Source organism: Cyprinus carpio, chromosome A17 (assembly GCF_018340385.1).
Source record: "Cyprinus carpio isolate SPL01 chromosome A17, ASM1834038v1, whole genome shotgun sequence".
Taxonomy (NCBI): Eukaryota; Metazoa; Chordata; class Actinopteri; order Cypriniformes; family Cyprinidae; genus Cyprinus; species Cyprinus carpio.
Window position 1 is genome coordinate 14,690,345 of NC_056588.1, and position 27,429 is coordinate 14,717,773.

General features: G+C 37.1%; 3 protein-coding genes across 7 annotated transcripts; 1 reads left to right on the top strand and 2 right to left on the bottom strand.

Moving 5' to 3' along the window:
* Positions 1–1,852: 1,852 nt before the first annotated feature.
* Positions 1,853–12,447, bottom strand: LOC109098606 (extracellular tyrosine-protein kinase PKDCC-like). 2 transcript variants are annotated; one of them, XM_042774630.1, is made up of 8 exons: positions 12,341–12,447; positions 6,755–7,228; positions 6,481–6,597; positions 4,757–5,028; positions 4,435–4,514; positions 4,234–4,341; positions 3,451–3,627; positions 1,853–2,518 (listed from the first exon to the last, which is right to left on the bottom strand). In XM_042774630.1, the coding sequence occupies exons 1-8, from the start codon at positions 12,347–12,349 to the stop codon at positions 2,415–2,417; spliced, it is 1,341 nt and encodes a 446-aa protein (XP_042630564.1). In that variant the 5' UTR covers positions 12,350–12,447; the 3' UTR covers positions 1,853–2,414. The 2 variants fall into 2 exon arrangements, with proteins under 2 accessions (XP_042630564.1, XP_042630563.1); XM_042774629.1 differs by lacking the exon at positions 12,341–12,447 and having other exon boundaries at positions 6,755–7,972.
* Positions 11,844–23,720, top strand: LOC109080101 (protein dispatched homolog 2). 3 transcript variants are annotated; one of them, XM_019095190.2, is made up of 8 exons: positions 11,844–12,424; positions 16,389–16,775; positions 16,874–16,906; positions 17,185–17,308; positions 17,880–18,004; positions 18,147–18,244; positions 18,348–18,445; positions 18,975–23,720. In XM_019095190.2, exons 1-8 carry the CDS (start codon positions 12,333–12,335, stop codon positions 22,458–22,460), a joined length of 4,443 nt encoding a protein of 1,480 aa, XP_018950735.1. In that variant the 5' UTR covers positions 11,844–12,332; the 3' UTR covers positions 22,461–23,720. The 3 variants fall into 3 exon arrangements, with proteins under 3 accessions (XP_018950735.1, XP_018950736.1, XP_018950737.1); XM_019095191.2 differs by having other exon boundaries at positions 16,877–16,906; XM_019095192.2 differs by lacking the exon at positions 16,874–16,906.
* Positions 23,721–23,779: 59 nt separating this feature from the next.
* rpusd2 (RNA pseudouridine synthase domain containing 2) lies at positions 23,780–27,082 on the bottom strand. Of its 2 annotated transcripts, XM_042774628.1 has the most exons (4): positions 26,351–27,082; positions 25,967–26,263; positions 24,908–25,025; positions 24,557–24,797 (listed from the first exon to the last, which is right to left on the bottom strand). In XM_042774628.1, the coding sequence occupies exons 1-4, from the start codon at positions 26,792–26,794 to the stop codon at positions 24,706–24,708; spliced, it is 951 nt and encodes a 316-aa protein (XP_042630562.1). In that variant the 5' UTR covers positions 26,795–27,082; the 3' UTR covers positions 24,557–24,705. The 2 variants fall into 2 exon arrangements, with proteins under 2 accessions (XP_042630561.1, XP_042630562.1); XM_042774627.1 differs by having other exon boundaries at positions 23,780–25,025; positions 26,351–27,081.
* Between the last annotated feature and the right edge of the window lie 347 nt (positions 27,083–27,429).

Here is a 27,429-nt window from a genome sequence, read left to right on the forward strand (position 1 = left end):
TTAAAACCTCAGAAACACAGAGCCCCAATATGAGACACTGGGAGGGAAGGACGACAGGAATCTCTATGTATCCTCACCCCAAAAACAAACAGCAGAAATGTACTGTAAGTTCTCTAACTTATGCTGCAGTGTGGGCGATGCAACTGTGATTCAGACTGCGATTCAAGAGCCAACACAAACAGAGAGGGAAAAAAAGAGAAAACGGCCACAAGTTGCCAATATGTTCTTTCATTCTTGACATTGTAGAGCATATATAACGCTTTTCAAAAAGCCTAGAGTGTGTTTTAAACACTGTAGCATTTCCATCTGTGTGCTGTGATGCATGGTTTTCTGAGTTTGGCCAAAAACAGCTACAAGTCATGTCTGTCATTACCGTGCTAACATACAAGCCAAGAAAAACCCAGCAGAATCCAGAAATTTAATTGTGGGATGAAAGGTTGCAAACCCCATTTAATGATCGTTGTATTTATTTATTTATTGTACTTTAAAAACACACTGGAAGCCACAACATTTGTGTAGTGGCATCGTTGTAAGGGTCAATGACAAAAAAGTGTGTCCTTACAGGAAAAAAATCTTTTAAAAATCTAGTTTAAAACAAGAAATGTCCTCCTTGTGTTCTTGTTGATTTTATATATTGAAAAAGTTTACATTCAATGGCTCTTAAAATGTTTTGTAAAGAACTGAAAAAAGCATTTTTATACATCTGAGTGTATCTTAATCACTATAAGTATACGTGTGTGTGTGTGTGTGTGTGTGTGTTTACACACTAAATTACCATGATTTGTCATAAAAACGTCAAATTTTCTAATTATCCAAGATTAATTGACCTTGACAAACGGTAACGAAGGTCTCCAGGGTCCTATGATATCATTTTCTGTTTTATGTTTTTTGCACATTGGTCCGCCACATCTATGAACTAATTAAAACAATAAAAGATTATGTCAAACTACTTAGGTTTCATTTTCAATGAGTTCACTAATTTAATGATTATTTCTTTTCTTCTTTATGACACCAGGAAAGCATCACCCTGCCATTTTTATGTCCCCAAAATTAATTGTGGTAATTAAAAATATTACCATCATTAAAGAAGCGTATTCAAATAACTGCATGTGAATTACTATTAGGCCCAAACAAAAAGTGACAATCATGTCAATGACCTCAACATTATTCCACCAACAGTTTGCGTGGTGAGTAAACCTTTGGATAATTTCATCACCACTGATTTACTCTGCATGAAGTCATTCTCCTGTCAAGTGTTTCAGATATAATGTAAAATAATTGCATAAGGTCTTATCAGTGGTCAAACCCAGGAGCTCCAGGGCAATGCAAGATTGACAATGGCTCCCACCTAAACATTCCCTTCCCCTGTAACCATAGCTTATCTGTGCATATCTATGTAGTCATGAATGGAAAGCCCTAACTAGGGCAGATGGAAGCCCCATTCGTGTGCTAACAGCAGATTTACTTTAATTGTTCTTAATGCCCCTTTGTTTTGGGCTTCTCCATGAGAAAAGGTCCTCAAACAAGCTGCATTTACATGTAACAATTAAACTATAATGACCCTGCAAGTGATTTATTGGCATGCGGTGGAAAGGTTTTGTGTAAACTTTGTGCTTGGAGCTCTCCTCAGAAATAGTTGGTAAAATGCAAGCAGAGGAGAATGGAAAGACCGACAGTTGATTTCACACCTGAAAAGTGAATTAACAGAAAGCACTGATAACATTCAAATGGTAATACAATGTAGTTAATGCAAAAAGGTTTCTGTTAATGTGATCAGAAACACGCTGATATGCTAAATAAACTGTCCTTAGTAATGAAACACAAATACAAACTGAAAAAAATGAATTTTATTACTTAGTTTGTATTAAAAAATTTATTAAAACAAAATACAGAATGTAAAACGAATATATATGCACACAAATAACAATAATATCTCTTTCTCTGAAAGAACAAGAAAACAGACACACCCATAGGATGAAGTATGATTTACTTTTGATAAATCTAGATATATATCAGTTAATGCAGGAAGGACAATGGCGCCCACAAACATTCCTGTGCTTTTGTGGTTTCAGCAATTTTCCGCCTATTGACACGGTTCTCGGCACATACTGGCATCCAGCAAAACGCTGCAAACTTCTGGTCTCATTAACATCAAAGTAAATCTGTGAAAGAGCTGTGGACCGTGCCCATGTGAACATAATACAGGAGGAAAAGTTAGAAAGCTCTATTTTTCTTGCTGCTTTTTTTCTTCAGGTTAATTATACCTGAAGGGAAATCCTTTTAAACGCTTCTTGGCAGCGTGTAGGATTGGCAGGAAGATCAAACAGCCATTGAGTAAGATGCCTATAAATATAACACATTCATTTGTCTCACAATTTTCCCCTTCCCCCTCTGTTCCTCTGGCTTTCTTTTTCTCAAAGCACTGCTCCCGAGGCTTTAACCCTCCTCATGTACACTGCTGAGTTCACATCTGGAACCAGATGGCTGAAGCCACTTCTGAAAGAGGCAAGAAGTCGACCTGCAGACAAGTAAAGGCAAAGAGAGCCTTGGATTAGATACAGACAAACAGACACAACATTTGTGTGTTCAGATGATTTATAATGTTGAACAGAGGTAGTAGCTGCTTTATTAAAGGCCTGCTCATCAGATAGATATTTATTTTATGTTTCAGAGGTTTTTGCCAAAGTGAGGCAGTTCTGAGGATTAATTGCTAACATTTTCCATATAAAACACATACTCAAATAACACATCATGGAAATCATTACTTTAATCATATATTAATAAAGAATATTGAAAAGACATTAAGAATTGCTTTCAGATTATATATTTAAATGAAATCGATCAGTTTTCTTATTTAGACTGTGTTGTTGTTTAAGCATAAATCTAACAAAACTGGTAAGAATTATGCTTTAAAATTTGTTTAAAAGTCTTATTTCTCTCTTTTTAAATACATTGCTTTAAACAAATCTAACAAAATATGGCAAGGATTATAAAAAACGACTTAATTCAAGATTATTTAAAAATGCCCCCCCCCCTTTATTTATTTATTTATTTATTTATTTTTTTTTACATAAATCTGACTAAATTTGATTAAATTTATTCATAAAACAAAAAGAAAGTTCCCCAAGAGCTGAGGAAAATATGCAAAATATGAAAATTAAATATCATACACAACCTTGCAAAAATGGTTTACAAAATATATATCTTGTTTTAAGTATTTTGGGATATTTTACTGATTTGGATCTGTTTTGAGTTGGTTTTACATATGGCTTTAAATCATCTTTAAAATCATAGAAAAAAAAGTTTGCTTAGTTTTGATTTGATGAAGTAAATGTAATGTTTTTTGTGTCACTTTTTTACACCAAAGAACAAAACTTGATTAGTATGTAAAAGCTGCTTACAACAGCTAATGATGTAAGTAAGATCAAACAATCTAAAGCAAACACTGACCTGTCCATGTTTTTTCACTGCTGAGAGAGAAGCTCGTGCACTGTGGATGAGAACTGCAGATGAGCGCGGCCTCTCTGGCACTGTGCACAGACAGCACGCAGCCCTGCTGTGTGTACGACGGCCAGCATCTGTATTCCATATTTGCAACACTCCTCATTCCTTTCAGGACAGCATAATCTGCACAAAGAGGAAAAAATGCATCAAAATCATTCCAGGATCCAGTCAACACTGTTGTAACACCCATCTGTAAAATATTACCATGTTCAGAGACTTTAAGAGAAAAGAGTCCTCTCACAGTAGAGGTGGCAGAATCTCATGTTACTAAATATATGTGCGCACATCTGAGTACAACAAAAGACATGCATACTGCAGCGGTGGATATGCCAGAATCTCAAAACAGAGGGGAATGTGTGGAAACTTTTCACGAGAGTTGTTGTGAACGTGTTTGGATGTAAGATTTGAATATTCTTTGACAATGCTTTGCTGTTTTAATGGCTCTGTGCAGCTCTATCGTGGCTGTGTAATTGATTTATTAATGTCAAAGCTCACAGGGAGGGAGTGAGAGAGTCTTATGGGCTACAAAACTTGCCCTTGAAGATGGATTGAGTTACACAGGTTTTATGACTGAAGTACATCTTCTTAACGGAGCAGTCGGAGACACATCATGCTGGGCGCACCGCATATATCTAGAATGCTTTTCGCCGGAGTTATGAGTGAATATGTATGTAATGGGAATTGAAAACTGTTGAGAAGTATAATTCGTCATTAAAATCAACGCATTACCTCTGGTTATTGATGGCGGCAAATTCTCCAGGTGCAGCCCAGATTTGTACATATGCAAAACCTCTTCGAAGGCGACCAGGGTTTCATTAATGCTTTGCTTCAAATCTCCTGTGACAAGCACATAAATTAAGTTTCCATTATAGAGCCACTTTTGCTGATAGCCAGGCTGTTCATCAAGATGAATTTCGCAGTAAAACTCACCTGTGGAGTTCATTATTTGGTGAATAAGAGGTTTCAGCAGTGGGGGAGCTTGATGAGGCAGTAGGTAGGTGAAAAAATACCTGGGGACGAAAATAACGAATGCATATAATTCATCCGAAACTCAGCCAAGAATAGCAGAGAGGCGGTTCGCGCTGTGAGATCAATATGCTACAACTGATGCCCTGACACTCAGTGGGGTGGATAATTAATCATAACAGGCACAGGAGGGAAGAAGCTGTCATGAAACTCCCCACACAGACCATACCAGACTATTTTATTATCTGGCTCAGACGATAAAGGATGGAATGTGGGAAGTGCTCACCTGTAGGCATTGTAGAGGTTCCTCATCTCGTTCAAGCCTTCGCAGATTCTAGAGGGGGAGCATCGGAGGGTGAAATTGCAGAGGGGAAACTGCAGCTGGCAGTCTGAGTCCTCTTGACAGGCCGGTTCTTGAATACTTGCATCATCCAAGTCTGTTAACTTGAGTTCTCCTGACACCATAACAAACTGTCGAGGCTGGAAATCCAGCAGAGCTACCGAACCCAGCGGTGAGCGAGACAGATATTGAAGAAGCCGCACTAAACCAAGACAGACCTGTGCACAAACACAATCATTAGTTACTAACACTGGCAAAAGAACAAATTGTTAAAAAAATATTCATTTGTGAATGTCGATCCATTCTTATGTTACCAATTTTATGTACTAATAAAACATAATTGAAATGTATTTCAATTTTACTTCACTTTTAATACAGTATGTGTATTTCATTATTACAATTTATTAAATTAAATACTAATTTGGCACTCTTTTTTTAGATTATTCACTTGAATAATGTCATATTGTTAATAATGTTATCCAATGTTATGTACCAACAAAATGTAATTACAAAACATTTTAATATATTTATCTTATAGTTTAATGTAATAATTCATAGAATTATGTACTATGACTTAATGTAAATATATAGTATTTAATTAACATTTTAATATATTTATCTTATAGTTTAATGTAATAATTCATAGAATTATATATATATATATATATATATATATATATATATATTTATTATTATTATTATAAATATATATGTTATTATTTATTTTATCTTTTATATACTAATTTTGCTGACTTTCTGGCATGTTTTTCATTAAAAATATTTAAAATCCCTCAAAACAAAATACATTTACTTGAGAAACAACAATATATAAAGCTTGTTTTAATAGAATGTTTCTTTAATTCAAGTGCATTTTGTCTCACTGGCAGAATTTTTCACTGGTTTGTAACTATTTTAGACTCAAAAAGTATGAAAAATTAGTTTGCAGTTTAAATAGTATTGATCTCATACTTACATTTGATGCATTGGTTTACACCCAAATTTTCCCCTCAGTCATCAATAAAGTAAGCTGATTCTTATATGCTCAACTTAAATTATGGATATTTTATAAATATAAAATCTAGTTCTACTAACTAGTTCATTTTTATTGTTTTTTCTTACTTCCGTATATAATATTGTAACACTGGAGAGCACAGCAATGGTATTAAGTCACCTTCAAATATACCCTTGAAGACAGTGTAGCCACAGCTCTTCAAAAACAGAGGTGGATGAAACCAAACACCTTTTGAATAACTCTCGACCACGTGTATCAGGGAAGGCAAGAATGTCATTGAGACGAGTCACTCGATTACAGCCCCTTAGCTTAAACGCATTTGTCATCATCAGAACCTATCAAAAATCAAAGGTGCAGAGTGTCAGCACCTGCTTCTTGTATACCAAAGAGAATGTGAAAGAAAATACTCTCGCCTCGTGAAACAAGGTTTCGCCAGCTCCCTCAAAACAGTGCCGAGAAATTATCAGGGTAAAGAAAAGTAAAAGGATGGACATCTGAGACAGACATCTGTCCCTCGGAACTATTTGATCAGGCTCAGCTGGTATGGAAATGGGGCTGCACTTAATCCACCCCCACCTCAGGTATGCCCTGTGGGGGGACTGTGGGTGGGGAATCTCTGATTAACACTCCACAGGAGGCCTGGGGGTGGTGCTCTTACCCGAAAGCGCTCTTCCCAGGGGCTCTGCAGGAGCTGTATCATCTGAAGTGGCATCCCCTGCTCCAGAACTGCTGTGATGCCACCAACCAGAGTGCTGTCCTGACACTGACCTCTTAGCTGGAATGAACACAAAAAGTTTAGTGGATAAACTGGTGCAAATTGCAACGCGTGGCACTTATCCATCCTTTAAACTTTTGCATATCTAAAATATTACGTAACAATGGCATAATCTGGGGAGTGAGTCCAAGTTATTGCATAAGGGTGTTTTTCTTACCTCTACAATATTGGGGTGCTGAAGTCTCCGCAATAACACAATCTCCTTCCTCAGTTTGAAAGATACAAGCTCAAGACAGCCTTGGGAATCTTGAAAATCTTCCATGCACAATCTCATGTCAGTTCCTTGATGGTTTACAGATTTCAGTGCCACAAATAATCCTTGCGACAACGCTGCTTTTAACACTGTTTTAGTGTAACCTGAACCAAGAAAGTCAACAGCTTTGATGCCACTAAGTTCTTCACAGCCAATATCAGTTTTAGCAGTTAACGGGTTATCCAAACTTAATTTCCCATTGATATAGTTTTCACTGTCATTGGTGGATAAACCTGGATCCATAAAGCCTTGTATATTATCAAATGTGATGTGCAGGAGCTCAAGTTCTTGTTGTCTTTCCTTTAGTTGTTGGAGCAGTCTGTCACTCGCTGGAGTTAAACCATCTGGGCGAGCAGCATCACCAAAAGGTTTGTTCTCCTGGAGACCAAAGTGCCATTTTTTCAGAATAACTGTTAAAGACAAAAATAACAAAGCAAAAAAGAAAAAAGCGCAAAAGGGATTCCTTGAGAAGATCATGGTAAGTTCATGCAGGTCCTTCCTGGGTTTTTTCTGTCAAACTCCGACACGTTGTCTTCGGTCACTTCTCTGACACGCACAGAACGCGCGCGCTGTAATTTAGTGTAGTAACTGTGAGCTGTGGCAACGCCCCTTGGGCGTGTCTTAATCCTCATTGCCAAATAATCACCTCCCACACAATGCAACTTCAACAAAAGAGGCTATATGTGATTTTACCATATCACTGACCTCTTGAAGAATGTATGTAAAGTATATCATACAATCAGGCGGTCATTATATAGTGATCAGGCGCATGCTCAAACAGCTTAATAAATAAACCGACATGATACACTGATTACTTGAGTTTAAATTATTTTATTATTTTATAATAGCTTAAATCTTTCACAGAGAAAAACAGTCCATCTCAGCACAGAATACTCTAAATATTAATTGTTTTTAATAATCTAGCTACTGTTTACTGTGACTATCTAATTTAATTAGCCACAATAAACATCTGTGTTAGGTTCTCTCTCTATCATATTATGCCTTTTACCAGTTCGTTGTTCATCTGAGCGATGTTTCGTTTTCTTTCTTTAACAACGTGTATATTAAAATAAATAATGTCCTTCCAGGGTAGTTTTATTACAGTCGCAAGACGGCGCCAAAGAGCTATCTCTTGCTAGAAAAAGGATCACACGTAACGCTTATACGTAGCCTTTTAAGAATTACAGTAATTATTAAATAGCGTCGTGTTAACTAAGAAAATAATTTTAGTATGGACCTTTTTTTAATGTTGTATGGAGGCAGCATTGCGGGACAATGGAAAGAAATGACTTAAAAAAATAGACATTATAGGCCTAAACAAATTAGCAAGTTCACAATAAATGATACATGCTACCTGATAGCATGATAGCATGATAATAGAAAAATATTCTGTCTAACTTTACCTAAATAAAATGTTAATACTGAAAAGTATGTAAATACTTTAATAATGGATAATGCCACATAAATTCTCAAAATCTCAAATCTCAAAAAATGTGAAATCCAAATAAAAACATGTTTCAAAGTGATAACATATTTAAGCAATTCTTTGTGACATAAACATAATTTATTTGACTGTAAAGGTTTTTAAATGTTTTTACTAACAAATTTGAAAGTGCTTGCAAAATAAAGGAAATGATCTTTTACACAGAGAGAACATGTTGCAACAGAGGTTTAATGTGCATCAGTTTAATAAAAATTGCAAGATGAGCTTACCGCTTAGCAAAGCATATAGGCCTACAATGTAAACCTTCATTTTTTATTTAATTTAAATCACAAATATTACTTTTTCAAGTTTTATAGCCTACAGAAATTTAGGTTATTTTTTAAAGTTTTGTGATGATTTTTTTTGTTTTAATGTTAATTTTTATGGTGATGTTTTTCTTCATATGAGCAAATATATAGGTCTATCATTAGACTGTTTTACACCTCAGTTATCACACTTCTACGGTGATCCGGTCAGAAGTGATCAGTTGATTAATTGTTGTTCATCGTGAGAAAAATGACGTAATATTGATGTGCGCATGCCTAGTATGACAATCTGGCCATAGCTGAATCCCTTCTAGCCACAACCGTCGAGACAAATGACACTGACATGCATCTCCTGTGAGATCAGATTTCATCACAGACCCTCATTAATTTCAAGGCGCAAGAAAAGGTGTAAATCCCAAAACATATAGGACAGACACAGCTAATATCTTATTTAACACATTTTATATATATATATATATAGAAACATATAGTATATTATATATATATATATACAGGTGCATCTCAATAAATAATAATGTTGTGGAAAAGTTCATTTCAGTAATTCAACTCAAATTGTGAAACTTGTGTAATAAATAAAATCAATGCACACAGACTGAAGTAGTTTAAGTCTTTGGTTCTTTTAATTGTGATGATTTTGGCTCACATTTAAAAAAAAACCACCAATTCACTGTCTCAGCAAATTAGAATACTTCATAATTAGAATAATTAAAACATTTTTAGTGAATTGTTGGCCTTCTGGAAAGTATGTTCATTTACTGTACATGTACTTAATACTTGGTAGGGGCTCCTTTTGCTTTAATTACTGCCTCAATTTGGCGTGCCATGGAGGTGATCAGTTTGTGGCACTGCTGAGGTGGTATGGAAGCCCAGGTTTCGTTGACAGTGGCCTTCAGCTCATCTGCATTTTTTGGTCTCTCATTTTCCTCTTGACAATACCCCATAGATTCTCTCTGGGGTTCAGGTCTGGTGAGTTTGGTGGCCAGTCAGGCACACCAACACCATGATCATTTAACCAACTTTTGGTGCTTTTGGCGATGTGGGCAGGTGCCAAATCCTGCTGGAAAATGAAATCAGCATCTTCACAAAGCTGGTCAGCAGAAGGAAGCATGAAGTGCTCCAAAAGTTCTTGGTAAATGGGTGCAGTGACTTTGGTTTTCAGAAAAACACTATGGACCAACACCAGCAGATGACATTGCACCCCAAATCATCACAGACTGTGGAAACTTAACACTGGACTTCAAGCAACTTGGGTTATGAGCTTTTCCACCCTTCCTCCAGACTGATTAGCTGATTGGCATGTCACCATATTCTTATTAGTTGAGATGTTTTAATTTGTTAAATGTGAGCCAAAATCATCACAGTTAAAAGAAGCAAAGACTTAAACTACTTCAGTCTGTGTGCATTAAATTTATTTAAAACACAAGTTTCACAATTTGAGTTGAATTACTGAAATAAATGAACTTTTCCACAACATTCTAATTTATTGAGATGCACCTGTATATATAAATGTATATATAATTGTGGACCAATTGCTGCTGTACTGTTGAAGTAGTCTTAAGTCTGAGTGATTTCCTCCACTCTACAGCATCTGATGAAGTGAAAATATACTTGTGACCGATAGTTGCAATATTAATGAAAGCATTTTTATAACTACAAAACTATTGTTGGAATAGCCTAAGGTGTGTAAACACACACGGTGACACTTACACTAATCACATCCTCATGGCAAACATTATTTTGAAGCCAAACAGTTTAGAAACACTACAGAATAAAAATGTTTTCAGTACATTATTTCACACATATATCTCTTGCCATTGGGAGCCTTTAAGGAATTGTGTCTTTCTGGTTTGAAATACACAGAGGAAATAAAACAACAATGTAGATCACATCAACACTCGCTGGGAAAAATGTGCCACTAGAGAGTGGCAATACAGAAACACCCATGATCTAAAATAAACATGCTCAAATGGATTGCAGAGGCAACTGCACTAGGCTTTATACATATCATGTCAACGTTCTTTGAGTTAAGGCATGTGAGAAAAAGTCTTTTTCTGGTACATTATCTGTAGTGAATAGCGAGTCATAATGATAAATAATAAATCAAGTCAGTGCCATTTAAATTCATAATGAATTTCATATATAGTCATATCACAGCTCATTTGTATGAATGTGTTCCTCTACTGGCCAACTAAACATAAAGTACATAACTATGTAAAATATTTTTTCTCACATTTGAAAGACATGTCTGTATCTGTTATATTTATCAGGATCTACTGGCCCAATCACTCTTTTCAACCAAGATCATTTGTAGCTTTTGAAGTGTCAGAAACAACAGAAACTTTTCCACCTTTACTGGCCAAGATTATTAGCAATAAATGATCTTTTGTGACAATATGCCCCAATAGTATGTTGTCACACTATATGGGAATGTCACACAACATCAGAATGGGAACTAGTGTTTTATAGGCTTTGCTTTATAATTCTGTGCATTTCAGGAAAATGTAAATAGTAAAAATAAAACAAAATGTAGGCTAATTAATACATTGTAACAAAAATAAATAAATAAATACATAAATAATTACAGTAAATGCCCTTGTCCTGAAGGAAATCTAACTTTATCATATAATTGACTCTTGTTGAACGAGAATGTGTTTCCAAAAACAAGATTTTTTTTTTTTAACAAAAATTTAAAATTTAGATAATTTGAAGGGTTTGAAACCAACATAGATAAAAATAAATAAATAAATAAAAATAAGTAGACTACTCCAAGATGTAAATTTGTGTGATTGACCTATGACTCAAAACCTTAGAGTTCATGAAATTTAGCCCATGCATGTGACAACTAGTCTCAGTCTGTAATCTGTTTCATCTCCTTAGCCAGTTAAAACATAACCAAATAAGACCTGTCATGACCGTATTGTATTGTGTTCAGCAAACCATTGCAGCTTGTCATTTGACTATGAAAAAGAACAGGGGCGTCATATGCACTTATTATTTTTGAGGGGGCTCGCTGAAGCTGTTTACACAGTGAAATGCGTATCTTACTTACATCGTACGCTCATCTGCACTTCGTTGTTTATGATGAGAGAGTTAATTCGCCAGAGAGCTGAATTCAGTCAGCGACGCACGCAGTGAACAAAACTCCGGTGTTTCAGCGATGACTCATCTGAACGCCTCTGATTGGCTTATTGCATTCATAAACTCAACAGAATCATGTGTGATTGGTTATAATGCGCAGCGCTGTAAAAACGCGTCTGTCTCCGGCTCATCACCAGCCAAAGCAAGAACGCAGATTTGGATTTAGCAGGTAGTGATGTGCTGCACATCACACATGTGTGATTCTATCAAATATAAAAAATATTATTCGGATACTTTTGTCTTTTGGAAGCTGTATTCCAAATCCACTTGGCTCGAAAATCTGAGGAGGCACGTGCCCCCTTGGTTTGAATGAGCACGACGCCTCTGGAAAAGAATATCAGATCATTTCCAATTTGCTATGCTACGCTTTGTTATGCTATGCGAAGTGGTTTTGTTCTCCAGCACCACCCTCGAACTGTCAACACCTCAGATCACAGCGCCACGATGAAGCAGCCTCCACACACTCACTAACGCAGGCTTTGCCTTCCACAGCGCGACCACAACCTGATTCGATTGCATTCTGCACAGAATTACACATCTGAAATTGACAGTCGGATATTACAGACATTAAAGCATGGATACCGTGTCCATTTCCAGAGAGCTCGATGATGCTGAAATCACAGATTCATCTACGACAGAGGGACCTTCTCAGGAAGCGCCTCAAAGGTACGAGCGTGCGACTGTATGTGGATATAGCGGGGCTTATAAGGCTAATTGTCAGAGGCAAGTGTGTTTGTGAACGAACGTAACGTTAAGTCGTTTAAATGGTTGTTTGTGAGAATATGCAGAAATCACGAACGTGTCGCTTTTTAAGATGTCTCTCTAACAGTCCGACTTGGCTTTTGTTTACAAGCTAAAAATACTATTCTCCGAGGGTAACAATAATAACCGAACAGTATGTTGAAAGTACAAGGAGATCATGAGTAAATAAATAGGCTACTACTGAATTCAATAATTTGTTGGTTATAATTTGACCTTCTGTTATCCATAACCGGTGATCTGGGATGATACAGTTGATGTTTTTGGTCGCAAAAGCCACTATGAGTTCATTTTTAAGGCACACTCCATGTTAATTTATATTACACACCTGACATTCAAAAGGACACATGGAAAATATTCTTTAAATACTTGCAATGAATGACAAAATATTATTCTGCAGCATATGCTGCCCTATGGAAATTGAACTTTAAAAATACAAGAAGCACTTCACTTGGGTCATTCTTTATTTTATTAAACATTATAATATAATAAGATAAATCATTCCTGTTATGCAGTACATTTTGAGCTCTGTAACTTGATACAAATGAATGTTGGTATAGTAAAATTAAATAAGTATTACCATAAAATACACCAGTAAATATGCTCTGGTGATCTAAACTTCATTCATAGCTTTATTATTATATTAATTGTGAAAACATTTACAGAATGCTTAAAAGGACGGTAATGATAAGCTTAGTTTGGGACTGACATGATGTCAACTTTTTTTTTTTAAATAAAATTCATAGTATTATATCAATATCTTTAATTGTATCCAACAGGATGGAATGTTTTAAAGTGAGATATTACTATACTATTTTTATTGCTTTTATGTGTAATTTAATGTGACTTCTGATCTGAAGACAATCTTGATGTTTTTGGATACAGTTTATTTTAAAATCAATATTTATTATTATATTAATATAAATCATTACATTTTAGAGCAAACCTCATGTTAATTTGCATTTGTTCTGAAAATAAATAAATAAATAAAAAAATACCAGTCAATCAACAGTACAATTGTTATTCATAATGACACTTGAGAAATATTCTAGTTCTTTTAATGAATGCCAAAACAGTAATTCTAATAATGAACTACACAGGGATCTAGGACTCTTAATGGAGGTGTTAGATGATTAACTCTGAATGTTAATCACAGGGCTCATCTGTTACTCTGATTGAGACTTTTTGCTTCAGCATAACTACGTGAAGATTCCCTGTTCTGTATCCACAATAATTATCTTTAATGACGAAATCTGTCTGTAGATCAAAGTAATGCTGAGCAGATGGTGAGATGCATTCTCCAGATTTGGTGTAGAAGATCCGGCTGAAGCTGCAGTGACTCATATTTGAGTATGACCCTCTCAGGAGAAGCCTTGTCTTTATGTTCCAGTGCGATCCTCACACGTGGGCCCCTCTTACCAGCATTTGATTTGTTAATCAACGGTTTTGTTCCATGTTATTATCTGTTGTTTATGTTCCTTAAAATGGCTGCACATATTCTACACACAAAAGCAAGTGCTTCCTCTCGCAAAACTATCACAAACAAGCCTGGAAAACATTATAGTCTGGTGGCAATGATATTATTCTGAATCTTTTGGTTAAGAATTACACTATTGAGATGGCAATTCATTATTTATGTATGATTGACATGTTACTCAAATCAAGTTTCATTCAGTCTGCATGTGCTCCTACGCTGAAAAACATCTAAATTAACTGATTTTATTCAAATAAAAATAAAGTATTTAGCATCACTGAATCAACCTAAATACATTATTTTATACCAACAAAACTATTTTTTATGGGTTAAATCAGGTATAAAAATGCTCTTTAAGGTAACAGCTGCAGGTTACCACTTTTTACAGAGTAGAATCATTTATGAAAAATATAGTTGATAGTAAAATTTTATGATTAACGGCAGCTGGTTTGCAATTCGGTGCAATAAGATGTGCCTAAATGCTGTGAGGGCATCTGTTCAATCTATTCAGTTTCTGTTACGTTACAGGCGTTTATTCCAGATCATGATTCCTACCATACAAAATCCACTGAGTATAAAAGCTTAGGGGAGATGTGAATACAAACTGAGTGATGTTACTGCAGAATATTATTTATATGCACATGCGAATTGGTGTTAAGGGAGCAAACAAATTAAGTATTTAGTAGATATTTATGCTTGCTCCAGTAAATATTTAAGCTGACTGTAGTTAAACAGGGTATGTTATGAGCAAATCCGCTCTGGAAATTACAGTCATCATATCCATTAAGCTCAGTTTTCCAAGTCCTCAAGTCATTGCCGGGTTCAGGATGGGGTCTCGTAAGACAAAATGGTTTTTTGCTTGTCTGATGCTGAAATGATCAACTGAATTCACCCTTACAGTCTGACAGGCCACAACAATCACCGCCTGACACAACGTACCAGCTGCAAAGCTGTCAAATCAAATTGAGCCCGTGTTCCTTTTGATAACCGTCAAAACATCTGCAGCATGCACACAACCCAAACCCATGAGCGCCATCAGATGCTGAAAGGTCATTGTTTGAAAATAACGCCTGTTTTCCTGAGCCTTTTGTTAACACATAGGCCTATAGAACTTGAACACAATTTTATAGAAATTCTTCAGAAAGCCTTGTAATAGGAGCAAGTCCAAGTGGTTTGTTTAACCCTTCTGCAGTCTTCGGTCATTTCTGACCGGAGAATTGTACATTTTGAATTTTTAAAAATCGTAGCTTCACCAGAATGGTACGAAACTTGGTGACTTTTATGGCACATTGGTATGTGAACACACACAAAAAATTGAGGGCATGATTCAAAAAAGCTAAGTGGTCGTAAAAAAAAAATAGTCACACTCATAGTCTTCGGTCAAAAATGACCGACCATAGGAAATGAATGGGAAATGGGAAAAAAATTGAAAATACAGAACATTTTTATGTGTACAATCTACAAATCCCCACAATGCGGGGGGAAAAAATGCACAGCAGTGAAGGGGTGAAACTCTGAAACATCTAGATTGCAAAATCAACACACCAACCTAATACCATACTTATTTCAGCATAGTAAGATCTAAAAAAGGTATCTCATAAAGAGCGGTTCTGTTTAGTATTGTGGATTGACTGAACAATGAATAAATGAATACTGAATCTTAAGCAGTGTTTCTTCAAGGTGATCTAGATTATTCAGCAGTACATTTTAAGCAGTTGCCACACTCTCATATTTACTTCCTGAGCAGCTGAGTTGTAAGCACTAGTGAGCTTTTTCTCTCATCTGAACAGGCTTTTTATGAGGTTGACAGAGTAAGCTGATGGAGTCCCTCCCTCTTGGCCTAATTGGGCATTCAAGCAGTTCACTGATACATTTTTTAGACATCATTGCTAATCTAATATACAGTATGTTGCCAGCAACTCGGCTGTGCACTCATAAATTCTCTATAGGCAATTTCCTGACAGAAATAAACTTGTTTTGGAGTCATATTGTTCAGACAAAACAAGACAACCATATTGTTGTGTAAAAACATTTCAAAAAGTGGGACAACTACTTATTTTTTATCACAAAATCATGAAACAATTTTTATTTGTTGGTCAGTATGATGGATTCAGACAATCACTGCATGACCTGGAAATAGGCTGAACAAATGTTTCTTTTTATTCACAAACAAAAGATTAGTTATTAAAGTGTGTGTGCAAACAAGTGAAATCAACAGCAAAATTATATGGTTATTCAAGGCAATTCTTGAAACGGTTCCACTGGTTCATTGACAGGTCTTGATTTCTTCACTTCAACAGAACAATTAATGTCACTTGCTTTTTTCTAAAATGTAGTGGTGTGAAAGTAGCAACAGAACATTTGATGATTGATGTCATGTGATTCTTTTATTTGCAGTGAGATCCCTGAGGTTTCGCTGTGTCTTCCAGACAGTGACAGCACAGAATCTCAGACGTGTCCGATCAAGATAGAGGAGAACCAAGCCGACAGCAGCAGTCCGTTCAGGTCACACTCCTCTACTCAGCTCAACCATCAAGTATCGCAGGGCTCTGGCTATCATTCACCAGAATGCAAAAGATGCCCCTGCTGTGCCCAACAGCAGTCAAATCAAACCAGTGTCTGTCCAGGTCAAGCAGACTGTTCAGCGAGTCCGGTTAAGACTGTCCCTGGCTGCAGTCCATCTCACCTGCCTTCATGTCACAATAAATCGCAGGGCCATTGGCTTCATGAATCTCCTGACGGCAGTAACCACAAGCCTGCACAGCGTCACATGGTGACAGTGAGGTCCGGACTCTCTTCTACTATAAATGTCATTGTAATAGACATATATCTAGTAGATTGTAAACATTTAAATATGTTAATCACTATGTCTGTCTGCTCAGTAGGAATGATGGCTTGCATAGGATACCAAGGAGGTGGGATGCTTTTGTAGCAAATTATGATAAAAGATTTATGTTTATAATAACATCACATGAAATTCATTATTAAGATTATTCACAGTAATACAGCAGTGCACGTTAACATAGTCTTATGTGCAGTATTATGTTTAGAGGAATTGGGAAGAAGCATTCAAATTCTAAGCCAAATGTGAGTGTAAATGCAGTGTAGTGAAAACCAGGAGTATAATATAAGTTAATGTGCCATACAGCAATTAGATTAAGTTTGATCATATGAACATTATTGATTTTTCCAGCTATTCCCAGGTCATAGTGGAGTACCCGATGACTGTGCTCATTTCATGTACGTTAGTTTTGTTTGCCTGTTCCCTCGCTGGGATTTTGACCGGTCCTCTGCCAGACTTCTCGGACCCTTTGCTGGTGAGTATCTGCACCTCTGTAACATATGCAAGAAGTAATGAAGTTTACTGGTTCATGTTAATGCAATTGTTTGTGATATTTAAAAATAAATAAATAAAAATAAGTACATAAGTAAATACAAATAAAATTAAGTAAATGGATCACATACTAAAAGTGACATAAAAATAAGTATAAAAAAGGAAGTAAAAAAAATAGAAGTAATTGTAAGATTAAGGAGATAAAGTAATAAAAAAGATGAAGCAACATGAGATAAAAAGTAAAAGCATGTAAAAACATGTTGTTAGAGATGTTAACTCACAATAGTGATTTTTTTCTTAATTTTTTAAATTTTGTGGCAGAAACGGTTTTCCTAAAGTTTTTACACAAACTAAAGCTAAAATTGTGAGATAGATTTTTTAAACTCTGAGGCAGAAATTGGCTTGTGCCTATAAATACATTTCTGAAAATAAACTAACCAACAGTGGCCTTTTATCATTGGAATTGTGCATTTGCCTCTCAAATGACTTAAATTCATATTTATAATGACTTCAAAGAGTTTCTAATTACCGTTCATATGTCTTTGACCTCACAGGGATTTGAACCTCGTGGAACAGACATAAGTATCCGGCTAGCAACGTGGATGAGGTTACAGCAAAACACTGGACCTGGAAAATCACTGTCCCCATTTCCATGGCAACTCACAGAGGCAATCTCAGGGTATTTCTTTGTCATCATATGATACTAAAAATACTTTTAAATATAATTTACCACTGATCACTTAACTAAATCAGACTGTTGCTTTTATTACTAAAGGATTGTATGCTATGTTTGTATTGAAAAAATCCTGTTTGTCTTACAGAGAGAACACAGTTAGATCTGACCCTCAATCAAGAGAACGTTCACGGAGAATGTTGCACAGAGATTACTCTGAGCACAACTTTTTTTGTAACGCCCCAGGTGAGATTTTACTCACATGTTATCAGGTATTTCCAAATCGAATAAATCAGTAAATAGAGCACAGCATGTTTTAAGTGATCTATCACCCAATCTGGTTCTGCAGGAGAGCGCTATGCTCAGCTGGTCTTCCGCTCTGGAAACTCTGCCAGTCTCTGGAGTCTAAAGGCAATTTACTCCATGTGCCAGATGGAACAGGCACAGGTAAACCAAGGACTACATTTTCCCAAAAGGGCATAATATTCTTAAGAAGTTGTTGAATGCAGTGTGGTGGATATAGGATATGATGAATGTATTCATTGTGTGTTAATTATCAGATTCAGATTTTAGAGAATTCAATGTGATCTCATTAGTAATCATTCTGTAGGTATTTGCACATAAAGTTTGGTTCTGGCACACATACTATTTGACTGCATTGAAAAACACACTAAAACATCATTAATGCACTGACAGCATCTAAAAGCATTTAGCATATGAACAACTTTTAGAGGCCTACATAAATAATCTATACAAATGTATTTTTAATATAAATATAAAAGATTTGTAAAGTTTTTTATAGCTCCTGTAGATTTTAGATGCAGTTAATGTCTACGTTTTACTTTTCAGCAAGTACATGCAAACTGAATGTACGAATACTAATGAGATGAACAAGCATGATAACTTAAAGCAATACACCTTTAACTTGTAATATTTTTTCTGAGAAATGCAAGTAATTTTTTATTATTCATTTTAGATCCATTCCGGGACACAATTTGCTCAACTTTGCCAGGTCAGATCAGAGTTATACGGCCCCATGGAGAAGAATGAGTGCTGTCCAAGTTGGTCTCTGGGAAATTACTTGGCTGTTCTTAACAACGTTTCTTCCTGCTTTAGTCTGACAGCACAGCAGGTTTCTGAAAGCCTTGGCCTGCTTAGATTCTGTGCCCCTTACTACCACGATGGAAGACTGGTTGCATCATGTACTGAGAGGAGTAAATTTGGTCGCTGTGCATCCGTTCCACGCCGCTGTAAACTGTCAAGCATCTTCCAGATTCTCCATTACCTTGTGGACAAAGACTTCCTGGGGCCACAGACTGTTGAATACAAGGTCCCATCCCTAAAGTATAGCACTGTATTTCTACCAGTAGAAAAAGGAGATCCACTAATGAAAATTTATTTGGACTATCTAGAGGGTCGCGACCTTACATACAATAACACCACAATAACAGGAATGGATTTGGGAATTAAACAAAAACTTTTCAAGTATTACTTGGCACGGGACTCTGTCTATCCTGTTCTCGCAGCTCTTGCACTTTTGTTCACAATGGGACTATATCTCAAATCAGTATTTATTGCAGCAATGTCACTGGTTGCTGTCATATTATCACTTTCCACCTCATATTTTTTCTACAAAGTTGCATTCCGCTTGACATTTTTTCCACTCCTCAATCTTGCATCAGTCCTTGTGCTTTTGGGAAGCTGTCTAAATCAAGCCCTGATTTTTGTTGATTTCTGGAAACTACAGCTAAGCCACAACCCTCCAGCTGTCCCTGAGAAGAGAATGAACCGGGTTTTACAGGAAATGGGATACTTGATTTTAGTGTCAGGTCTGACATCTAGCATCACGTTTTACTCGGGCTTCATAAGCAGCATCACCGCCGTGAGATGCTACGCTGTGTATCTTGGCAGTGCCTCATTAATCAACACATTATTTGCTCTCGTTTGGCTTCCGTGCACCCTCATTTTGCAGGAACGGTATGCTGTGCTGTCTTCAAACCCTGTCGCGAAGGCAACTTGGAAGCCCTGCTGCTCCAAAAATACGGGTGGATTCTGGGAGACAAGTTCAAGAAAGCGCTGTCTGTTTACTTTGAGACAGAAGCTTCGGACATTAGGGCGAAGGTTTTCGGACACATCAAACCTGCTTTTTTTAAAGATCCTGCCTTGTGGAGTTGTGAAATTCCGATACATATGGATCGGCTGGTTTGCAGTCCTTGCCGTCGGTGGAACGTACATATCATGCGTAGACCCTGGCATGAAACTGCCAACTTCAGACAGCAGAACAACTCAGCTGTTCCGCTCCAGTCATCCCTTTGAGAGATACGATGCTGAATATCGCCACCAGTTCATGTTTGAGCGAATGAAACAGGGTGAAGATGAACCCATGACACTGACTCTAATTTGGGGCGTAATTCCATCAGATGACGGCGACCACTTCGATCCAAAAAGTAATGGATCTTTAGTTCTTGATCCAGGGTTCAATATAAGCACTCCCCAAGCCCAACTGTGGTTGCGGGATCTGTGTGGAAAAATTCAAAACCAGAGCTTCTATTCTCCATTATCAGCTGACCAAGAAACAGTAGAAGACAATGTGTGCTTTGTGGAACAGTTGATTCACTGGGTTTCTATACGTCGCTGTTCTGAAAGCGAGGATGCGTTTAGCTTCTGCTGCAATTCTATTCCCTTTCCTTACCCACCAAGTGTTTTCGAGCAGTGCCTTAGCATGATGGTAGCAGAGCAGTATGCAGAGGGGCACTCACCCAGTGCCGGAGGCCTAAGGTTTGATTTGGAGGGTCGAATCACTGCCCTTATTTTAATATTCAAGACTGTACAACTTTACAGCTTCAACTTCAGCAGAATGTCTCAGTTCTATCAAGAGATCTTGTCGTGGTTTAATGGGGAAATGTCCAAGGCTCCAGTAGGACTGCAGAAAGGATGGTTTGTAAGCCAACTAGGCTTATATGACTTCCAGCATTGTTTGAGCTCAGAGACATTGGAGGTGGCAGGCTTTTCAGTAGCACTCACATTTGCACTGCTCTTACTAACAACATGGAATATTCCATTAAGTGTGTTTGTGTCCATTGCGGTGGGAGGAACTGTGTTTGCTACTGTTGGCCTCCTTGTGCTTTTAGAATGGCAGTTAAATGGTGTGGAAGCACTCTTCATTTCAGTAGCTGCAGGTCTCTCTGTTGACTTTGTGGCCAATTATTGCATTTCATACAGCCTGGCCCCACACAATGACAGACTGGGCAGGGTTGCACATTCCCTGAAGAGAATGGGTTGGCCGGTAGCTACAGGTGCGGGGGCGTATTTTTGTGTGGGCATTATTATGTTACCTGCAACTGCATTGCTTTTCAGAAAACTTGGGATCTTCCTCCTAATTGTGAAGTGTCTTGCATGTGGCTTCGCTACTTTCTTCTTCCAGTCATTGTGCTGCTTCTTTGGACCCCAGAAGAACTGTGGGAGAATAACCCTACCCTGTGTTACAAAGCAAGCCACTGAAAATATACTGTCGTCCTGTTCGGCTACAGAACCCGGGACCACCAATCCTGCAGCTAATGGGGCATTCGGCTGTGGCACAGGTTCTCTGGTTCGTAGAGCTTTTAATAAAGAAAGTGAAGGCTTTCTTTGTCCCAATCAGCAACACCATAAAAAGCGGCAACCAGTCAGTGGAAGGGAGCCAGAACAGTACGAACTGCAGCCACTTGCTTGCCAGTTGAGCGACAGCTTCGAGAATAGCACTTGCACCAGCAAGCTGTCCAACAGGCCTTCTGTCCTTTCTGATGACATTCAGTTCTGTGGCCTTAGTCCAAGGCAAGACTATGATCGAGTCAGCATTGAGGCTGACAGCACAGAAATGTGTAGCAGGCACCTTAAGGGTTGCAACCCACCTCCAGCGCTCCAGACCTCATCCCCATACAAAGAGAACATGTTGCGTCCTGTAGTTGCTCCTCCACAAGATGTATTTAAAGAGAAGGTTTTGTGCAAGAAATGCCGCGGCCAGTCGAGCGGTGGGCTCCAACTTTGGAATGCGTCTTTGTCGTCTTCCTCTAGCATGGAAGAAATCATGGTCACTCAGACTACAGACACTGTCAATGAAAGGTCACTCTCAGTAGATGAAGCCACCAGCTGTCATCTACACAAACGGCTTTTGTCTTGTCAGTCTCAGAGCTCCATGGAGGGACTTGAAGACTCCAATGAGACCTGCTTAAGTGAGGTAGAACCTGCTATCTTAGTCCCTGAAGCTGTCAAGTTTGAGGAAGAGTTACAACCTGGCCACCTTAATGGCAAGAGGGACACTTTACGTCTGTCCTTGAAGGAGACTGTATATGACCTTGCTTCCCCGGGGTCTAGTAGGGTGAGGACAACCCAAAGTGAGGTGCCAGTGATACTGCCCAACAGCAAACCCGATATGCCCGATGTTTGGATAAAAAGGGAGGGAAAAGGTGAAGGTGGCAGCTGATCAATATTGTCAACACACTGAGCAAATCTAAACAACCACAGCATGGCCAGTACTTTATATGGTGGGCTTAACTTTTGTACTAAGCAGCATATTATTACATTTTTCAATCTGTCTGAAAATGCATACCAGATAACAAAGACTAGTTAATTGTTTTCAAGTACACACGGTGCTTATAAAAATTACATTCAATTAATTTTAAATTTTTTTGCATGATTCCTTGCATGTCATATAAATATACACTGAATGTGCACCCACAATAGCCTTTGAAAAAGCCTTTCTTCAGGGGCCTTGAACTGCAAACTTACCAACACTTAAAGAACAATTGTGCCTGATCTTTTAAACAACCAAGCCATGAGCTTTTTAAACTCCATAATTTTGCAAAGATCACGTCATTACAAATTTATTTACTGTTTTTTTTTTCTTCAAACACTTTGCAATTATTATACACTAGAAAAGGACTGAAATAACCCACTACATTAATTTTATACTTACCTTATGCCAGAAACACTTGGCATAGATGTGCTTGCTACTGTTGCTATAACTGTTTTACTCATGAATACATTTTATTGCATGTTATGATATAATACTACATTTTTAAACCTGGACTTTTCATAAAAGCTGTAAGAAAACATCATTTTGTTATTGCCAGAGCCATAGAAGTACCTCTTTTAAAAAAAGACAATGACTACCCATCAGAATATAGGCCAATTACAACGTTCTTTACTCAGAATGCTTCAGTGTGTGGACATGTTTCACTAACATCCCTGATTTATGAAAAACTGCAATATATTTGAACCCTATACAAGACTGTGAGTGTTACCTCAATGTTCAGTATGTATTTGAAAGATACACATTGTTTAGAATGCAAAAGTTTGTATGTAAAAAGTGGTGTTTTGTGATGTGCACAAAGATGTCAATCCTTTATGAAACTGGAATCTTGGCAAATGTTAGTTATACTGCAAAATGATGTTTTGCTAGAAAGAACATCCTTCTTTTTATATTCAGATTCATTTAACATTACTTCATTAAGGCCAGCGGATGTGTACTTGACATTGTCAAAGCATCTTAAAATACAAAGTGCCAAAATGTAAGAATTATTTGTGCCAAAAAAAAATTTTTTTCCCTGAAATTATGCAGCTGTATTATAAAACCTGCTGGTGTGGAACTACTGTTGTTGATAGCCTGTTCGTAAGATTTGAAGTTGTCTGAAGATAAACTATGATGAAGTAGTTCATTAAAAATAAAAATATTTTTAATTGAGATTACACTGCAATGACTTTCTTTGGTGGTTTTGAGTTCATAGGCAGTTTGAAACTGGAGTACATAAGACAATTAAAAACCTCAGCTTTATTTCAATGCATAACATGGTATTTTGCATGACACGTTTTAATTAAAATTACTCTCACCTACTATTACTGAAGGGATAGAAGAAAATGATATTTAAAAACATGCTTTATTTTCATTCCCACAGAAAAAATATATATATATTTTATTGCTGTACGCTCATCGCAGATGAGATGTTGTCCTTCTCAAATATAAGGAACTGAAACAAAAATTTATGAAACGGAAATGCACCTGACTAATAAATCCACGAATCTTAAATGAAAAGAAATTTAAAAAGTAGTTTTGAATTCACTCAGAATATATTTAGTAATCAAAGGGAATAAAAAAAAAAAACAATCTTTGTAAACACGCGCGGTTATATCAGGTAACAAATGATGCATGAATACATCTGATTTTAGTTTAATCCTGAAGCCAGTCTTCTTTGGCCCAGTCAGGCATTTGGGTGGTGTATTCAAAGTCAGGTCCTTTGTATCGTAATGCATGTAGGTACATAATCAAATCCTTCTCCGCTGGGTCAGGTCGCACAATTTTACACTCACCACACAAATGATCTCTGGCAAAAGCATTCGATTTTGCAGTTATGGAGGCTTCATCTGATACTGAATCATTTTCTTTATGAGCACCATTCATCTTGTCCGCAGTCTCAGCTGCAGATGTGCTCTTGTGAAGTTCTTGACTATCTTCTGCCTTTACTTCCTCCTCTGTTAATTTACACGAACTGTCATCACACGCAACACCACTGGATGCAGGTGCATTTATTTGATCATTGTGTTCTTGAGTACCATCACTACAATCTGTCTTCGGCCCTTGCTTTCCTGAGACCTCTTCATCAGGCAAATCCAACAAGTGCAGACTCTCCTTTGAACTATGCTCTTTTATAAGAGCTTCTAGAAGCTCTTCATCACTCATACCCACTAGGCCTCCTTTGGCTCTGTTTGGACCCCATGCAGAAGACCCATAGATGGGATCGTTGAGGATTGGAAAGCCGAGGAACTGAAGATGAACACGAATCTGGTGAGTACGTCCTGTGAGAGGCAGACAGCGGACCACACTAGAGTGCCCGTTATAGCTCAGTCTCTGGAAAACTGTGCGGGATTCTTTACCTTTCGGATCCACCCTACAGAAGCCCACGCGGAAGGACACTACCAGGATGGGTTCTTCACATACCACCTCACCCTCTGGAAACTCCCCTTCCACACGACACACATACTCCTTCTCTAACTGAAAAAAAAAGAAAGTGTAGTTTAAATTTTATAGACCTTTGCCTGAAAATTCCAGACTTTTAGAGATTGCATACACGGTGTAATTTCTAGCTAATATTTTAGTAGGGATTGCTTAGAATGTGTTGTTTATAGATAAAATGTTTTTAGCAATTAACAAAACATGGCCATAAATTATGTTGTGGGAGCAGATTCTTAATCTGTGGTCACAATATTCAATTTTTCTTCAATTTATTTCATTCACGTTTAAAAATGTAGTGAAATGTAACATCAAAATAATACATTAATTATTCACTTTTCAAACAGACAAATATACACACAGATAAAATCTGAATTCATGTAAAGAATGTTATTTAATTGTAACAGCATAACACATTAACAACTAATATTCAAATGCAAGTTTTAAATTGCTGTTTTTTTAAGGAAAAAAAACATCGTTTAAATGTTTTATGGACGATGTGTCTTAAAATTCAGTAGAAGATGGTTGGTTGGTTGCTTCCATGTGTGAACTGTCCAATGGCATTGTTTTACTTGATTTTCAAAAAGTTATATATATATAAAAGCAATTTGTAATTGTTTTATAAAAATGCAATTTAAATTGATGCAATTATTACACTTAACTTCATATTTAAACAGATTTTAATGTCTATTTATTTGTTAGTTCAAAAAAAAGTGATATTTAAATTAGTATTTCTATTTTTTCATTATTAAATTAAGTGATTTTTTCCATTTTATTTTTAAGCTACACTCCTAGTTCTCCATAAGTGTGTGGGTCAGAGTACCTCTTTAGACTACCACTGTAAGCAGATTTTGTCAAGAGTTTTTCAGTGTTGATATAATTGTACCTTTATTTATAGCTACAATTCCAACAAACTGTTACTAACAGAATGCAAAAATTTTAAGACCTTACACCAAATATGCCATTCAGGAATTTCATCCTACCTGTCTCTCGCGAACCATCGCATCCAGTTTTTTGGAGACCTCGAGTGTACGAGCAAAAAGCAGCACACCTGAGGTGAGGCGGTCCAGTCGATGCACTGTGTGGAGGCCACTAAGGCCCTTCTCCTTTCCCAGAATGAAAATGACAGTATTGTGACGGTAGCGGCCACAGGGATGCACAGGAAGTGAGGCGGGTTTATCCACCACCACCACTTCACCATCATCCACCAGAACCTCCAAGGGCTTCCCACTCACAGGGGGCTCATGACGATGCACCGTGTTCCTCATAAAGTCATTATTCTAGACAAGCAAAAGAGATACAAAACAATTAAACAAACCAGCAAATATAAAGAGACAGGCAATGAGTGTTGTCACGTGATCGCTTACCTTTAGTATTATATTCAGGTCATCCACAGGGGTTTCATTCAATTTAATACGCCCCTCTTTGGCAGCCTTTTTGTAGTAATCCAGAGACTCCGCCCGGAATTCACTCTTAAAAACCTCTAGGAGTGTTTTACCAATCCAGCGTCCCTTACAGTAAGTCGTAAAAGCAAAATAATAAGGATACACTTTGCGAAGACCGCTTTCAAAATAGTAGGAGGTTTCAGTAAAATGTTCTTGGCTGAAACTGACGCCAGGGTTGCGTTTCTGTGGCGGAGGCACGTACCGCTCTCCGGGACGCAGCTGTCTGCCGCACTTCTTGTGCTTTTTACGGTTGCCTTGTTTTGCTGCCTCATCCGTCTCCTCGTTTTTACGTTTACCGCGATTTGTTCTAACAGTGCTGTCCTTATCACAGCTGTCTTCTTCAGCGGTGGCTTCTTTAGTCTCCATAGCGTGTACCTGAGTATGGAACTGTTGTTTTGCGAAGTTCAGATGTTATAAAGGAGACTTGCGCACTATTTGTCCTGACATTTAGCGCTGTCCGTAGCGTTCCCAGAGTTTTAACACTCACGTTTTTATTCCGATACAAGTGTCTCAGAAAATGATTGTTTTCTCTTTTTCCAAAGCAAAGTAATGCATTTAAACCTGCTAAGTTACCTTCCCTTTCGCACACGTGAGCATGCCATCCAGCGGCTCAGTGACAGAATTATTTCCGTCTTGGGTTGATGACATCATGTGACGTCATTTGTTTACGAAAAGTATTATATAAATATTTGTATTTGTATAGATTTTTGTTTCTTCCCTTTTTTGTATGAATTCTTTCATTTTTTTAAAGTCTTTCTTTAAACTTGATGTTTAAATTATTTTCATGTGCACATTTTCTGAATATTGAACATATGTAAATCAATTAACACCTATTGTTTAACACATATATCAACTTTACACAAGTGAAATAATCTGTAACTTCCTTTTTTTGGGGCAAAAATTGGTCGTATTTTTTCCTAATGACACTAGCCATTAATCTCATATCTCTTCACAAGATATATGTGCATTTCTTTTTCTTTTTATTTTAATGCAGTTCTATG